The 18375-nt window shown below is 43.3% G+C and overlaps 1 protein-coding gene and 1 long non-coding RNA gene across 3 annotated transcripts in view; both read right to left on the reverse strand.

Annotated features, from left to right (window-relative positions):
• The window catches only part of LOC120990160, a 954651-nt gene continuing 936276 nt past the window's right edge, over positions 1 to 18375 (reverse strand). The window contains exon 4 of the long non-coding RNA XR_005776378.1: positions 1 to 2008. This is a non-coding gene — a long non-coding RNA (uncharacterized LOC120990160). The remainder of the gene's footprint in view (positions 2009 to 18375) is intronic.
• Positions 2830 to 18375, reverse strand: part of CFAP97 (cilia and flagella associated protein 97) — a 44862-nt gene continuing 29316 nt past the window's right edge. The window contains exons 4-6 of one of the 2 annotated variants that reach the window (XM_040418742.1): positions 13697 to 13986; positions 4102 to 4264; positions 2830 to 3236 (exon numbers count right to left, since the gene is read on the reverse strand). In XM_040418742.1, coding sequence (XP_040274676.1) covers positions 3127 to 3236; positions 4102 to 4264; positions 13697 to 13986 — 563 coding nt within the window. In that variant the 3' untranslated portion in view covers positions 2830 to 3126. The remainder of the gene's footprint in view (positions 3237 to 4101; positions 4265 to 13696; positions 13987 to 18375) is intronic. The other variant, XM_040418743.1, reaches the window with a different exon arrangement.

Here is an 18375-nt window from a genome sequence, read left to right on the forward strand (position 1 = left end):
CTGTTCAGTTGAAAGCCCATGTTGCCCATTTGTGGATTTCCAGAACCACAGAGCATGCAGATCTAACCACATTATGGCTTTCTTGGACGTCCCGCACTGCATCCACTTCTGTGCAGGGCTGAGCAGTAACTGAATGCATTCAGTACATGTGCAAATACAGGAGAGGTGCAGAGTTACTGTTCTGCTCCTGCGCAAAAGCAGCCAGGGACAACCAAGAAAGCTGTCACATAACATTTAGGAACATTTACAGATTTATGTGCCACAACTTAAAAGTCCTTTAGGAAACAATTCTTATAAAGTGGCGAACCTCTTTAAATCTGGGCCCCAAGGTAGCAGGTGTAGGAGCTTCTCGGCATCTCTCTCTAGCTAAAACTTGTTCCCCCCCCCCCCCCCCCCCCACCTACTACACAGTCTACCTATATGATCAACATTCTTGATTGCTAACAGTACTGTGAGTCCATACTGTCGTGCATAAAAATTGCATTCTTAGAAATTCCCTTAGCACACTTAGTATTAATTATTTAAGTTAGATGATATTTCCAGTAGAGATTAGCAGTTATATAACTGTACACATCTAAGTCGGTTTATGACCAAATGAAAACGGAACTCTGATTTGGTCATAAATCGCCTAGATGATTGTTCGGGAGAGAGGAGAAAGGGATTTGAGACCAAGCCGTCAAATGAGAATTCTACTGCGATACATAAAATGCTGCAACACTTTTATTAAAATTCTATTGCGCAAACATTTTCCGCAAAAAATACATGCATTTAAAGAAAAAAAGATGCCCCTAAGGTGTCCATAGCCTTTAAGGCTGGAATAGCACATGCAGTTTTGATGCCATTTTTTAACCAAAATCCAAATAGAAGGAAAAGTAAAAAAAAAAAAAAAAAAAATTATACTTCTCTTTTTTTTTTTATACCCACTCTTGTGTTTGGCACAAAATCTGCATATGTGATTCCTGCCATGTCTCCTAAGCTACCCTATCTAATGGCAATATATTATAGAGGGAGATATGCTGAACTCAGTGATATATAGTTTTCTATGAATCAATTTACACTTTTAGGCCCCGTTCACAGGATGCTTTTAGCTCAGAAGCCGCACTATAAAGCCACGCTGGATCGGTCTCATTGTTTCCAATGGGAGGCTGCGCTGCATGTGGTTTATAGTCGCAACTGCACCAAGGAAGGACATGTCGCTAGGTGCCGCTGGAACCCGAGACCCGTGTCCACTTGCATTTTGGCTTCATTCAGTGGGGCTACAACACAAGCAGGTCCATGGCACTTAAACGGAAAAGGTTTTCAGCTGGGTGATTTTTGTCTTTGCAAAATCCACCGTGTGGACTAGCCTTATGGAGAAAGTGTTTAAATTCTGTCAGGACTCATGGAGTGGGGAATGGAGTTTTATGGCATAAAAAGCTGTAAATATTTGCATAAGCCATATTTGCACAAATAAATACAGCTTTTTGTGATTATTCCAATGCTGTGGACACTTTTTACAAAGTGGGTGGGGCGATGTGATGGTAGGGTCACCCTTGGTTTCTGAAAAAACTGGTGTAAATTATAGTGCAAATCTAGCGCTCATAACGTGCACCTCTTAATAAAGTAAACTTTCCCCTTAGGCCACTTTTACATGGTCCGCAATTGGTCAGTATTTGGTTAATATTTGTAAGCCAAAACCAGGGATGGAATACAGGATCGGACTGGGAACATAAAGTGGCCCTGGAGAACCCTCCCCCTGAAAGTGGCACCATGTTGTAGACTGGTCCGAATTGACAGAAGGCATGACAAAAGAGTTGTGTGTGTGCGCCATAGTGCAGAACCAAATACCACAGTAAAGCACAAAATACCGCCATCCCTGCTGCAACTTTATTAACTTCCCGAGGACTGTGATACAAGTTGAATTGACCTTTGGTCGCTGGCCAGGTGAATAGGTACCTGATGCTCCTATCATTAATTACCGCTGAGAGCATCAGGTCCTTATTTACTCATCTGGCGGTGGTGAGAAAGGCTCGGGTGCCTAGCGTCCTGCTTCTCCTGCCCACAATTCCAACCACTGTGTGTGTGTGTGGTGGCGGGAAGCAGGACTTACAGGTCTACTATAAAACAGCTTTTTATATAAAAAACTGTGAATGAAGCCATATCCAAAGAGGTATCTGCTAGAGAAAGAGAATCATATCACTTGTGTCACCTATTGGAAGGGCACCTGATGAGTCAATGTTTGAACCAAATCATAGAAAACTATATAGATCTAAGAGCTCAGTGCTTCCTCCTCTATCCTATGCTGTCCTTAGATCGGAGACTTGACAGTATGAGCTATGCTACAGATAACCCTGAAATGTGGCACAATTAAAGTTCAGAAAAGATATGTTCACGCTTACACACAGCACCTCTCAAAATTAAAGATCTTCAAGGTAAACAATTTTTTGTAAAGTAGGAATAAAGCTGCATGTACAAAGATGGATCATCATACAATAAAACAGTTAAATCAGAGAACTTTACAATATCAAGAAAACTGTAAAACTCTGGAATGTAGCAGACAGATATATGGCCATTTGTAAGTCTCTTCATTGCATCATAGTTCAACAAAAGGGAACCACAACGGCCCAGATTTACTGAAGACATCGTTATACTTTTTGGTGCAATCTGGTGAAAATTGGCACATTCACTTTTAGAAAATCAACTGCGCCTACCTTGCCAAGAGGGCATGACTCAACGGAAAGGGTGAGTGGCACAAAATGCAACATTTTGTGCCAAAATTGCACTGCAAAATAAGCCAACCAGTTTATAGAGTTAGGCAAAAGCCACTGTGATAAATCTGGTGCCGGTCTCAGGTCTAGACAGCCGGTCTAAGTTTCCGCCCTTTATGGGATTAGTAAATCTGCCTCAAGGTTATCTTTAATACAACTGGCAAAATAGCGACTGCCCACTCCTAAGTGCATTCTGGAATAATAATTACTATATCAAAATAGATCATATACAGTATAAAACAATATAAATAAACCTTACACCACATGACACAGCTCACTCACTAAGACAAGGAATTTCACCATAACAGCAGGAAGCCTGATTTACAAAATAATTTAATTGATGAATTGTAACACATTAATAAAATTCCTGGTGGGGTCATCACATCCAAGCTGCTCGGACATTGCTGGACTTTGTGGGTCTTAGAAGAGCTGCGCTGCTTCCCATGCGACTACTTCGACTGTTGGCACTAGACACCCGAGAGACACCAGCTTAAAATAAAAGATACAAATATTCTAGTAAAAATAACAAAAATGCATAGAAAGTCATCATCCCAATTGTGTCATGCTGCTATGACTGCCAGCTATCTGAGCGGGAACCTGGCACCAAGTACTTAATATTCCAGTAGTGCCACCACAGGGGAAGATAAGACATTACACAGTACCTAATGAAATCAGTGGAACGTTCATTAATGAACAGAAATGCCAGATCCTCTTCATTCTCATCCACTCTATGGCTCATGGATGAGTTCCTAAATAGGGGACTCAATCTGTAATTGGAAATGTCCTAATGGAGCATCTGAAAACAGTTTTTGGAAACTGGATTATAAAGTAAAAAAGATGCTGTTAAAACATTTCACAGAAAACTATGTTAAACCCACTCACGAAGAAAGGCTGAACAGTCAGACATGAAATTTCGGCATTAAATTACCAAGCAGCAGTGAATTCTGTTTTCCCTTTGGTCGCTGGCCAGGTGCTCTTATACATAATGAAGGGTGCCCTGGACACCTATTCAGATTGTTTAAAGATGGTCAAACACATTAGATAAATGCGAGTCAAAGCAGCTGATTATGGCAGGAATGGCCAACCTTCTAATGAACATAGAGGGGTTTGTCAGATGTTGAAGGAAAGAAGGATCTTCTCAATGAAGATAAGCCACCGCCAAAGGAGTTTGGCAGCGAGTTATTCCCCTGTCCCTGGTGGGTACATATGCACACTCTACCAGGGATGTCGGGAGTAATAGCTGATGAATGAACGAGAAAGGCTGAATACACTATCGTGACATATCTGCTTCTATCTGTGATCATGATCCTTATTTCCAGTATATAAGACCACCTGTACCACATGAAGTACTTGCCTGATGATGATGCATGACTGAGGCGGCTCACAGAAGCCTTTCCAGGTCTTGGGGATGTTGCTGTTGAGCTCAGGAATCCTGCTTGACGTTGGTAATCCATTAGCTGCTCAGAACGGGTCATGCCAACTGTTGGCTTTACCGATTCTAATCTCTTCAGAAAGGCCTGTAAGACAAAACCTCAGAGTCACTAGACGTGACAAAAAAGTACATGGAGAACTAGAATGTGGATGCAATAAGCAGAAGACAAAAGTCCCAGCCAACTCATAAAAGGCCTGCTGAACCCCTATCAATCAACCCTGAATTATTCATTACTGTTACAATGTGGGTCCAAAAAGTAAAAAAAAAAAAACCCTAGCTTCCAGTTTTGCACTAAGAACTTAAAGGGGTTATCGAATGACTGAAGTCAAATATCAAGATCAGACATCCTATAGTACATGGAAAGGTCTTTCTAACAAAACTAAAACCAGCCCTGTACCTCACATGGATCCAGAGATCTCCCTATTCATTGCGTTGATCATTCTGCTAGATTTATTTCAAGCTGTCAGCCTAGGCGGCGTGTCCTTTCTGCTGCAGCTGGTGGCAGTTGAAGGATGGAGCTGAGCATGTGCTTCTGTCTCAGTGAGCGGGACAAAGATTTCCAATTACTCTGCTACAGAGAAATGAGCTTTTCTGCTGGACGCTCAGGGCACATCCATTATTCTCTCTCCTTGTCACAGCTCAGGAGCTCTATCCCCATAACTGTAGATCTGGTTAAAGGATATTACTGAGCATGTGCGACCACCTCAGTAGGTGGATGTGCACATTACTATACTGAGCCTTTTTGCTGGAGGCTCAGGGCGCATCCATTATTCTCTCTCCTTGTCATAGCTCAGGAGCTCTATCCCCATAACTGTAGATCTGGTGGTTAAAGGATGTTACTGAGCATGTGCGACCACCTCAGTAGGTGGATGTGCACATTACTATACTGAGCCTTTTTGCTGGAGGCTCAGGGCGCATCCATTATTCTCTCTCCCTGTCATAGCTCAGGAGCTCTATCCCCATAACTGTAGATCTGGTGGTTAAAGGATGTTACTGAGCATGTGCGACCACCTCAGTAGGTGGATGTGCACATTACTATACTGAGCCTTTTTGCTGGGGGCTCAGGGTGCATCCATTATTCTCTGTCCCTGTCACAGTTCAGGAGCTCTATCCCCACAACTGTAGATCTGGTGGTTAAAGGATGTTACTGAGCATGTGCGACCACCTCAGTAGGTGGATGTGCACATTACTATACTGAGCCTTTTTGCTGGAGGCTCAGGGCGCATCCATTATTCTCTCTCCCTGTCACAGCACAGGAGCTCTATCCCCACAACTGTAGATCTGGTGGTTAAAGGATGTTACTGAGCATGTGCGACCACCTCAGTAGGTGGATGTGCACATTACTATACTGAGCCTTTTTGCTGGAGGCTCAGGGCGCATCCATTATTCTCTCTCCCTGTCACAGTTCAGGAGCTCTATCCCCACAACTGTAGATCTGGTGGTTAAAGGATGTTACTGAGCATGTGCGACCACCTCAGTAGGTGGATGTGCCCATTACTATACAGATTAAACAAAGGGGGCTCCATTATAATGGAGTAAATAGAATTTCTCACAACTGGAACATTTTTGTAAGAGAAAGTAAATTACAAAAGTAACTCATTTTCATGCTGAATAAAAATGTAATGATGGCACAGCCCCTTTAAAGAGTTCTGTCCCCTTGGTCCAGTGTTAGGGAAGGAAAACCTCTGCAATAGAAGCAAACTGGCTCTCAAAACATTTGCACCCTTCTTCAACCCCTCTGCATGACATGATAGCAGAGAAGTATGTGCCATAGTTATCAGGAAGACACACAATAGTTCCCTTTTTAAAGGTAAAGCCAGTATACACTGGCCGATTGTCGGCCAGATCATCAGTAATGAGGCGATTGTCCAAGTGAGACATGGCAGGAAACTGATAAAAACCAAGCATTATACATTGCGCTGTGAAAGTATTCACGCCCTCATTGTTTTTCCTGTTTTGTTGCATAATAACCTGAAATCAAAATGGATTCTAGAGGGGTTTGTACCATCTGAGTTACACATCATGCCTACTACTTTGAGGGTGAGATGGATTTTTTTTTTACTGTGACATAAACAATAACTAATATAAATAGGGAACTTTAATGAGCATAGGTATTCCCTCCCTGATGATACTTTGTGAAGCCGCCTTATTTTGCAGAATCTTCAAGGCAAAGCTTCCCTAACTCCTTCAAGCTATGTCACAGATTCTCCATTGGATGGGCACAAGAAGATAGGGCTAGACGAGATGTATAGCCCTGTCAATCCAGGGGAAGGAGGGGGAAACCGAAGGTGGGGGGTGTTACTAACCGCTGCTCCGAGGGCCAGAGGTAGCGAGTGCTGTAATCCGGAAATCCCACAGAAATGAATGGAGCAACCATGTGCGACGAGCTGCTCCATTCATTTCAGGGGGGCTGCAGGGGGTACAGGCCCCTATTCTTGTGATTGGGGTGGGGGGGTCACAAGGGTAGAAACCCCACTGATCTAATAGTTATCCCCTATTCACAAAATGTAATCTAACTGGAATACCCCTTTAATATTGCACAAGTTTAGAACAGCTACATCTGTAGCTGGCTTTCTATGAGACTGGCAATCGGGGCTGATACAGGAACTTAGACTGTGAGCTCCACCGGATACAGGGACTGGATTGATTACAATCAGGGGCCCAGATTTACTAATGGATCTGCACCTAGAATCTGTCTAAAAAGTGGCACAAACTGGTGCAATTAGGGTTTCAACAACTTTTTCTGACTTAATCGAAAAGGGGTCGATGCCCAAAATGTGCCAATTTGCACTAGCATTGTGCCACATTTCTGGCGTAAAATTCTGTCTCAAAGTGGCTGGTACAGAGTCAGAGAAAAGGGTCTATCCCTGCCCTCATTTAAAAGGGGTGTCTCACTTCAGCAAGTTGCAATTATCATGTAGAGAACGTTAATTAAGGCACTTACTAATGTATTGCGATTGTCCATATTGCTTCCATTGCTAGATTCATTTTTCCATCACATTATACACTGCTCATTACCAGGGGTTACAACCACCCTGCAATCCAGCAGCGGTGGCTGTGCTTGTACACTATAGGAAAAGGCGCCGGCCTCTCTGGTGGCTTTTTCCTATAGTGTGCAAGCACGGTCGCCGCTGCTGGATTGCAGGTGGTCATAACCATGGAAACGAACAGTGTATAATATGATGGAAAAATAGATCCAGACAGTAAAGGAAGCAATGTAGGTAATGACAATACATTAGTAAGTGTATTCACTTTCTCTACATGATAAATGCCAGTTGCTGAAGCAAGACAACCCCTTTAACATCCAGTCTGAGCCCCTGTGATAAATCTGGTGCAAATCTAGAAAGTGTGTCGAAATTTACGTCATCTACAGGTTTAGCAAATCTGTGTACAGCGCTGTGGAGTATATACTATGGGATATAAAAAGTCCAAAATTGAAAAATTGTATATGATCCATCTAAGCATTCAGAGAAGGACGTTTTTCATTCTTATTTTTTAAATTTCAATTCATTCCGTAGTCTGGAAAACAAGATATGTTGGGAATTATCAGGAATATCATATGTTGAGTCCGACTGGTAACTAGCTCTCACCTAACACTAAGCTCACAGGACAGCACATACCCTACAATGCTTCCAATACTGCACTTTCCACTGTAGCTGATGTCCTCCACCTGATCCACCTATGAACACAGCTTGCATCCGGCTCTTCCTGCATGTTGGGGGTTGTAGACACACATTCATTGCATCACTGTGGCCTCGGGCAGCTAGAACACTGGACAGCTGAATGTCCCACCTGTTCCAACTTATCTGTACGACAGACGTCCTTCTTAAATGTCACTTTCACAAGGCCATTGCAGCTTACACGAGTGGCCTTCCCCATCATGAAGACAAGTCCAACCAGTGAAGACAACGTCCGTATGATTTCAGGAGATAACTATTACACCCCGACACATGTGGGAACTCAAAGAGGCCACAATGAAATATACGGCAGCCCTTTTTCTATGCCTCCTAAACCATCAGAAAAAAGTCTCAACTAGTCCTCAGGTGATGGACAGCTTCGGGGCAATTCTTTGCGTTAGCATTTTACTCACTTTGGGATAAACATATATATTTTTTCAATTGGTCTTTATTTAACATTTTCAGCAATTTTAGTGATACATGTGGTTTAAAAAAAATCTGTCTATTTGCAGACTGTCCCTCCTGAGTTCCGTTGGCGGAATATCAGATCTTCTGACCTCATAAACACCCATTTTAGGCTTCTTTCACACTAGCGTTAGGCTTGTCCGGCAGGGGAACAGCGGTTTTTGGTCCAGCCGCTTCTCAGCATGTTTGGCGTGCTGCGGCCGCATTGTCCTCCCGTCCCCATTATAGTGAATGGGGCCGGACCAGACTTCCGGCAGCACACGTGGGCAAGCATTAGTACGGATCCGGTAGGCTGTTCCCCTGCCGGACAAGCCTAACACTAGTGTGAAAGAAGCCTAAGCCACATTCTTTCAGTTTAAGAGTTTAGCTGTAATGAGTATTTATGAGGTCAGGAGATCAGAGATAAGGCTTCATCTGAGCTGACAGCAGACTCAGAATAGGTCATCAATGTAAAAAACCAGGAGAACCCCTTTAATAGTAAGCAACACCATCATGTACCTCACACATTAACCCATTATGTGAGGAGGTACTTGATGGGGTCACTTACACATGGTGTTAAAGGGTTTCTGTCACCCCATTAAACCGTTTTTTTTTTTTTCTTTACTAATAATCCCTACACTGCGATCTCCTCATACATAATCTAATTAATGATTTTGGTTCTGTAGAATTTCTTAAAAATCGATTTTTATAATATGTAAATTACCTTGCTACCAGCAAGTAGGGCGGCTACTTGCTGGTAGCAGCCGCATCCTCCGATGGTAATGACGCCCCCTCTGCTTGTTGATTGACAGGGCCAGCGGACGGGATCTTTCTCTGCTGGCCCTGCCTGTTTTGATTCAATATCTTGCGCCTGCGCCGCGGCCGTACCTATATTCAATCTGCGCAGGCGCACTGAGAGGCAGCCACTCACTCGGCCGCTCGCTCCTCAATGCGCCTGCGCCGGGTGTAGATGTGACGTCATCGGCGCAGGCGCATTGAGGATGGAGCGGCCGAGTGAGTGGCCGCCTCTCAGTGCGCCTCAGATTGAATATAGGTAGCAGAGGGGGCGTCATTACCATCGGAGGATGCGGCTGCTACCAGCAAGTAGCCGCCCTACTTGCTGGTAGCAAGGTAATTTACATATTATAAAATCGATTTTTAAGAAATTCTACTGAACCAAAATCATTAATTAGATTATGTATGAGGAGATCGCAGTGTAGGGATTATTAGTAAAGAAAAAAAAAAAAAAACGTTTTAATGGGGTGACAGAAACCCTTTAACAGTTTTGAACCTCCACGAGCCATGATGTACCTTACACATTAGGCCAAAGGTAGCTTGGCACCTCATAATACCTAATAGTACCACTTCGCGCGGGGCCACATGGAGTGGCATTGGGGCAGCCAAGAACTGCTCCAGGTTATGTTCATCCTGGTTTTCTAATGGATTGTGCAGTACTGTCCAGCTGCTTGATTTTGATGGAAATTAGCCTTTTCACCCACAAAACCACATGTCCATAAAAAAAAAATCTGATTGTTAATAGCTGTGCAAGTTCGAGAGTCAGATTTTTAATGGTCATGCAGTTTTATCAGTGATACAGCAGAGTTTTTTTTTGGCAAGGTATCATTTTGGTATCGAGAATCATGGCACTGGTATCATGAAAACCCTACAGTAGACAGAGAGCAAGTTGAAAGGAAGGAGTAGTGCACCTATCTACATTTAGGCTAGGGCTACACGACATGTGTCACGCAACATATAGGGTACAACTACACTGCAACATGTATCGCGTGACATCTTGGATAGATTTTTTTAGACTGTCGTGTTGCAGTCGCAGCATGTCGCAGTGTGACACCATAGACTAGCATTATAAAATATGTCGCGCGACATGTTGTCGTGCAGCCCTAGCCTTATGGAAAGGTGTCAGAAACACATGATGTGAGATGTACTTCATAATGGGTTGAGATTTATCAAAAACTGGTGTAAAGGAAAATTGGCCTAGTTGACCACAACAACCAATCAGATTGCACCTTTCAAATAAAAAAGGAGCTCTGAATATGATAGGTGAAATCTGATTGGTTATAATAAGCAACTAAGGCCACTTCTCCTTTACATCAGTTCTGATAAATCTCCCCCGATGTGCCACTGTACATGTAACAAGCTCTGATTTAGGACACAAATATATGTCTGAAACCTGCAGGCATTATACTGTACTATCCTCATATACAGAGGTGCATATGGGGATGGTACAGCACAACGCCTACACAAATGTTGCTTTTAATATGATGAATTAAAGTGCCGGTGGCTGAAGTGGGATTTGTCCAAACACCTTTCAAAACTTATGGCGATCTGGATTCATTGAGAAATATATGGGTGGTAAGCTGGCTTGATTTTCCTTTCTTTATGTTTTTCTACCTTTACTTTTGGTTTTAGCAAGAAACTGAACTAAACTGGAGAAAATACTACAATACAGAATTGAGCAGTCTTTACCCAACAGATACAATGCTGCCATCCCAGTTCTCCGGCCTGCAGTGGTAACGTCACACTGACAACACGCGACTGCTGCAACCAATCACTAGCCTCAGCAATACACAGAAGTGATCAGTGATTGGCTGCAGTGGTCACAGTCTGCTGACATAATGTTATCTCTGCAGCCAGGTAAACAAAGCCTAGCAAGGAAAACTGAACCAGCAGTGCTGTATCTGTTAAAGACTATGTACACCTTCAGGGGCATTTTTTTAAGATTGCATTTTACTCATTCTGTGCTGAAAATCTTTTTTTTTTTTCAAATTGTCTTTATTAAAAAATGTTGATCCCCTTTCTCTGTACAGCTCTGAGATTCTCTAGTAGCAGTTCTGTATTTTTACTCTGTTAGGCATCTCAGTTGATGGGCTTATATGAGTAAAATGCAATCATAAAAAAAAAACTGCCCCCGAAGGTGTACATAGCCTTTAGGTAAGTACTGCTCAATTCTGTATTGTAGAGCATTCTGCAGCATAGTCCAATTGTTTAATGTAGGCTATTCCTCGGGGGATTCCAGTTTCTCACTAAAAAGGTAATGTGTGAGGTTTTTTGATCTAGTGTTCCATTGTTGAGCTGTAGAAAATACATAGTGAAAGATGCTCCAAGCATCAAGGTAGAAAATCTCAACTATCAACAAGCTGGTATTGGCTGATCTGTTACTCTTACTGCTTATTTCTTGTGAACGTATTAGTGCTCTGCTGAGGATGCACTGTAGACCTCATTGGCTCATGTACACCCTAAAATTACCCTCTATAAAACGCCCCCCCCCCCCCCCCCCCTTATAATTATTCTTCTCTTGCTATAAGGCCTTATGCACACGACCATCCGCAAAATACAGATGTGGGCCATCCGCATTATTTATGTGGACCCATTGACTTCAATGAGTCCGTGGTCTGCATCTTTCTGCCATCTTTTTGTGGAAATGGGCATACGGATGCGGAAAGCACATGGACGAGCTATGTGCTTTTGCACAAGTATATCCATTCCACAAAATGATAGAACGTGTCCTATACTTCAATGCAATATGCAGACCACAAACTCATTGAAGACAATGGGTCTGCAAAAAAATGCGGATGGAACACGGACAGTATCCGCAAAAGGCATAGGGTCGTGCACATGAGACCTAATAGAAATCAGTTATCTGTGCACTAATGTCCTGGTGAGCTTCTGATTTGTGTTTATACACAACAGTCAGTCTATACAGGGAGCAGCCTGAACCAATGATGAGGTTGAGGGTGTATCTCAGACTACCTCAGACCGTCACCTGGTGTGGGGCCACTAAACCACCAGCATGCTGTCATGCAGCTGGGGATTAGGGTCCCAAACCTACCCATAGTAATATCAATCTATCTGTTCAAAAGAAAGTAAATTGAAATTTAAACTTACAAGGAGAAGATCCTGGGACTCTTCTCAAGCAGCACTGGGCACATGCGCACTGCACCAATAAGGCTGTGTCAGTACAACTTACTCCACTACACAATGTTTATAAGGTCAGAGATCAGAGATAATAAGCCTGTCAACTGAGCTCACTGGTATAAGGAGTAAAAATACAGAACCTGCTACTAGAGAATCTCTAAGCTGTACTGAGAAAGGGGATCAACATTTTTAATAAAGATCATTTGAAAAAATGATTTTTAAGACAAAAAGAGTAAAATGATATCATAAAGAAGTGCCCCCGTAGGTGTACATAGTCTTTAACAGATACAGCACTGCTGCTTTGGTTTTCCTGGCTGGGCTTTTTTAACCTGGCTGCAAAGATAACATCATGTCAGCAGATTGTCTTCAATGTGCAGTGCATTCTCTTCTCCCAGTAAGATTGAATTTAATACACTTTCTTATGCGGGAAAGAAAGGGTCTGTTATGGGCAGGTTTGAGACCCTAAACCCCAGCTGCATAATAGATGCTGGTGGTTAAGTAGCCCCAGACTGGGTAAAAGGTTCCTTTTAAGGATGCATTCATATACAAGTGTAGCAATGTAGTAGGAAAAGCGGTGTATAAAATATATGTAGTTCCAGGAAATATCTGTACAACTGCTCCTTACACATACAAACCTCTACTGGGAAATTACAGTAAGGGCTCACGCACACGACTGTATTTAGTGGTACGCAAAAAAACGGATCCTCAAAAAATACGGATGACGTCCATGTGCATTCCGTATTTTGTGGAACGGAACAGCTAACCCCTAATAGAACAGTACTATCCTTGTCCGTGATGCGGACAATAATAGGACATCTTCTATCCTTTGTGGAACGGACACACGGAAACCGAATGCACAAGGAGTAACTTCAGTTTTTTTCTGTACCCATTGAAATGAATGCTTCCACATACGTCAGCCAAAAAAATGGCAAGGACACAGAAAGAAAATCCGTTTGTGTGCCCTAAACCTGACTAAGGGGTTATCCCACAAAAATTATTTATCAGCTAGCCACAGGATGGATCATGGGATTTCTGACCGCCAGGAGCCCCACAATACTGGTCCTCAAGTCCCCTCCCTGAATGGAGCGGTGTGCATGCTGGTCCATTCTATTATTTAAGACTGCTGTAGACAGTGCTCTGACAGTCCCGTAGATGTGAATGGACTAGTGAACCGACATGCTCACTACTTCTCCATTCAGTTAGGGGACTTGGTGACCCCTCGCTTTTGGAATCGCGGGGGCTCAGAACCCTCATGGTTCAATACTTAGCACCTATCCTGTGGAATATTGAATAAGATCCATGTGCAGCAGCTAGCCTGCTTGTTGACAATTTCCAGGTAGCATCAGAAAATGAAACTCTAGATTTGCCAGATACATTTGATGTCTATAGACTGAGCATTTCATACATTGCTGGGTATTAGTCCCACAACATTAATATCCATACTGCAGCGAGAAAGCTCTTACCATGTTTTCCCTTTCGATGCGTTGCTGGTCCTTCTGGCGATTCAGTGTGCTGTGGTACAGCCGAGTTGGGGTCGTGTTCAGTTTAGTCTTAGGAGTTAGGCTCTTGCCCTTAGACTTTGTGGCATGTCTGGACAGTTCTTTCAGTAGTCTCTGGTTCTCCCGGTCAATTTGTCTCACTTCATCATTTGTGAAAGAGTAGTTCTTCTTGAGTGTGATGGAAGGGGGATCAAGAGAAAACCGTTCCTGGTCCTTCTTATCAAGGTGCATAAATGCTGCAAAAAACAGAAGCACTAACATAAAACCATGATGGAGACTACATCTGTACACATCATTTACTGACCAGGAATAGGTGTCCATCACATGCAAAGCGTGAGCCAACTGAAGCATGATTGACCACCGTACTGACTAGATGAAAATCTGCCACCCCAAGCAGGTCCGTTCCATCATAGAAGGGTCAAGTTCCCGCATTTGAAAAGAGCAGTAGACACACATGTGCCCTGCTGTTCATTCAGCTCTATGGCGCTGCGGAATAAACAGCAGTTGTCTCATAGAGCTGAATGGAGAGGCAGAAACACCTATGTGTCTGCTGCTCCATTCAAACTCATAATTGGTCAGACCCCAAGCGGCCGGACCTTTGCCATTCAGTCAGTTATCCCCTACCCTATGAATAGGGGATAAGTTGTTATATTGAGACAACCCCTTTTACCCCTTCAGGAACGGGGCAATTTCCATTTTTTACTCCCTGCCATAACTTTTTAATTTATCTATTAACATAGCCATACGAAGGCTTTTGCAGGACAAGGTGTATTTTCTAATAGCATCATTTTACTATTACTTACAGTGCTCTTGTAATGTAGTGCTGCCACCTGCAGGCCTACATTGGAATATACCTGTTAAAGGTTTTGGAGCCTCAGTGAGCTCTGTCCTTTCACAGCAAACTTGGCGGCTTTGGCGCCCAAAAAAACAAAAAGTGGGTGCTATTTTTAAAGACCAGGCTTCTGCCGTACATGTATTGCGGATGTCCAGAAAGGGCTAAAGGTCAGTGTTTGATGTGTAAAGTGATAGTTTATTGCATACGGGTAAAGTACCCCGAGCCAGTAGAGCACATGCTAAAGTAGCACAAATGTTCTCATCTCTGTCTATTACATTTTTAATTAGTTTGGGTTTTAGAAGTTCCAATTTGTTAAAAATCTACTGTCAGGAGAAACTGACCTGTTACATGTGCACTTGGCAGCTGAAGACATCTGTGTTGGTTCCATGTTCACACGTGCTCACATCGCTGAGAAAAATCATGTTTTAATATATGCAAATGAGCCTCTAAGAGCAACGGGGGCGTTACCATTACACCTACAGGCTCAAAATTTTTTTTTTTTAAATGGCTCAGTTCTCTCTGCAACTACACTGCTAGCTCCACTCTGACAGAGCCAGACATGAGGACATTTTCACTGCCTGGCCCTGTCAAAGTGGAAAGGGCGCAGCAGTTGCAGAGCCTCTAGGTGTAATGGTAACGCCCCTGTTGCACACAGAGGCTCATTTGCATATATTAAAACTTCATTTTTCTCAGCAGGCACATATGAACTTGGGACCTATATAGAGTCCTTCAGCTGTCAAGTGCACATGTAACAGGTCAGCCATTTCATAGGTAAAAAGATGCTGACAGATGCCCTTTAAATGGGTTATCCAAGACCCCGGGCCCCTCACACTAAATATACTTACCTGGCTCCCCGTGCCGCTGCAGCTTCTCCCCGTGCGCGGATGAAAACATCTGGTTTCGGGGGAGTGGGTGTGGTTAGCAGCCAATGGCAGGTGGGGATGGGTGCGAGGACCAGGAGCAGCACAGGGAGCAGGGAGCCAGGTAAGTATATTCATTGTGAGGGGCATTTTATAGTCTTGGATAACCCCTTGTACATGTGAGCCTACCGGAAAAAAAATTTGAGTTAAATAATGTATTAATTACTGCAAATTTATTATTTTATTCATTTATATAGCACCAAAATATGTCACTGTGCTGTACAGACTGAGATCACTCACAGCCGCAGCTGTCCCCACAGTCTGAATTCCAAATCGACCTATCGGGATGGGAAGTTTCCAAGTCTATTACACAACCCTAGGTAAATCTAGGTAAAGTACAGTATATAACCATTTTGTACCCGTGTATGAGACGTTAGGGAGGCAGCACCAGCAGCTTGCCCAATCTCCGGCTCAGTAAATTGGGCTAGTTTTGTAGGATACGGACTAGGCAGGCTCACGGTGCAGAAGGCCAGCTTGAAGGGGTGACAACTCCTCCTGGAGTTATAAAATCACCCAGCTTTCCAGAAAACAGATATGCAAATTATTTTAACTCCATTTTTATGGTTAGAATTGTTTTAAGGGAAAGGCTTTGCACATTTTGGTGAGCTCAGTTGCAGGATCCCCCATGTACAGAGCCAATATGCTGCACCTGTTAACCCTATACACTACAAGTCCCAAAATACCACCGAGCAAAAAGCCACTGGTTGCCTAGATATGCAGAGAGCGCTGGCAGAAGCAATGGTGTCTATGACAACAAACACATGGTCTCAGTGAGATAATCACGTATGTGACTCACCCCGTAAATACTGACAACATTACAAGCAGATGAAGAACCGGCATCGAGAAGATGCCTCAAGAAAACCAGACAAACGAAGCTGAGACAAGGGAATGTTCTTACAAGTTACTCTGAACCTAAAGCCCACGGGGGAATGCTTCAGAGAACTGGTGTAGCACAGGCCAAAATGTGGGACTTTTTGACGTTTTCAGATACCTTTACCACTTTTACAAGATGTATGTGGGGCATGGTCAGGAGGCGGTGGCTCAAGTAGGACCTTCTTGGCCCATCACATTTCACACTATGTGCGCCAGAAAACTGCAATCTACACCGGCTCCTTGACAGTTAGGTTTCTTATTATGACTAAGAATTAAAATTCCCTCCCATGTGGGTCACCAATAAATGCGGGTGGTCCGAGACGCGCCCTGTGCTGTATTCATGTCTCACTGCATGTACACAGATCCCTCAGGAACGCACTTAGGTCGCTTAGGTGCAGGAGAGCATCCATGAGTTTACAAAGTCCAACTCTGCTATGCTCCACATAATCAGGAACCACCCCACCAGAGAAGAGCAACCCTGCACTGCAGACATCTCCTCCAGACAGGGCGAGCAGACGGCATGGCGTCACCGGTATTCAATAATTGTATTTTATTATTACACCGCACACACACACACACACACACACAATACGGTGAGAGGGGAGAGCGGATAATATAATACAGGAGACAATGGAGGAAAACTAGGTAAACCACAGCAACCCTATAATAGAACAAGCAACTATACATTTAGGAATATTAATAAACGCTTGTTCCTGGGCTGCCGATCACTGCTGACACGGCCTTATCTGCTGCACAGGAAAGGTGATTTTTGGAACAAGCATTTATACAAACCCTCTTCTGTGATTATTGATCTGTGTAAAAAACAAACAAAAAAAAAAAAACCCACTTTAATCAAGCCTTATTTCCTGAGACCTACATATCACAATCACTATTGCAGCAGGGGCCCCGTGCACCTGAGGTCTTGAAGTCTCTGTCCCGTCACACCATAAACTCTTTCTTTTTAGCAGATTTATATCAAATGCTTGCAATGCATACCTGCAAACAAATATCCAAGGAAAATGAAAAGCGTATCACCAATCTGGTGAAAATCGATAAAGTCCACCAGTGCTTTGTTTACATGGCTGCTGCAATGACATCACATGGACAACACGAGACCGATACAGCACCTCAATGAGACGTCAACGCTGCAGCCAAGTAAACAAAGCAAGGAAGCGGCACTGCTGGGACATGAGGGGCATTCACCAGATAAGTACTCCAGCTTTTAATATTCGTCCCATTCCCATCTCCCCCACGCAAAGTTTTCTTGATCTTGAAACAGTTCAAGTTTTCCAAGCTGCAGACTTCATGTTTAGCTACCCTCTGGCCTCATGCACACGAACGTATATTCTTTCCGCGTCCGTTCCTTGTTTTTGCAGAACGTATACGGAACCATTCATTTCAATGGATCCGCCAAAAAAACAGAAGTTACTCTGTGTGCATTCCATTTCCGTTCTGCAAAAAAATAGAACATGTCCTATTATTGTCCGCGTTACGGACAAGGATAGTACTGTTCTATTAGGGGCCAGCTGTTCTGTTCCGCAAAATACGGAATGCACACAGACGTCATCCGTATTTTTTGCGGATACGTTTTTTGCGGACCACAAAGTTCATACGGTCGTGTGCAAGAGGCCTAGGTCAGTGTAATCCCTCTGAACCTACATAAATGCATGGTCTTCTGCTCCATCAACAGCACCAGGTATGAGACACGGATAAAGATCCACCACAAATCTCAGGATATGTGATATTTGTAGACAGCAATAAGGGCTTTCTAAATAAGTATTACTACGAAAGGCCAGTGACTTCTGCACACGGCCATTTTTTTTTCCCGTTTACTGGCCGTTTTTTGCGTTCCGTATACGGAACTATTCATTTCAATGGTTCCGCAAAAAAAAAAAAAACGGAATGTACTCCGTATGCATTGCATTTTTCCGTTCCGTTTTAACATAGAACATGTCCTATTATTGCCCGCAAATCACGTTCCGTGGCTCCATTCAAGTCAATGGGGTCCGCAAAAA

Source organism: Bufo bufo, chromosome 2, assembly GCF_905171765.1.
Source record: "Bufo bufo chromosome 2, aBufBuf1.1, whole genome shotgun sequence".
In the NCBI taxonomy this organism is placed as follows: domain Eukaryota; kingdom Metazoa; phylum Chordata; class Amphibia; order Anura; family Bufonidae; genus Bufo; species Bufo bufo.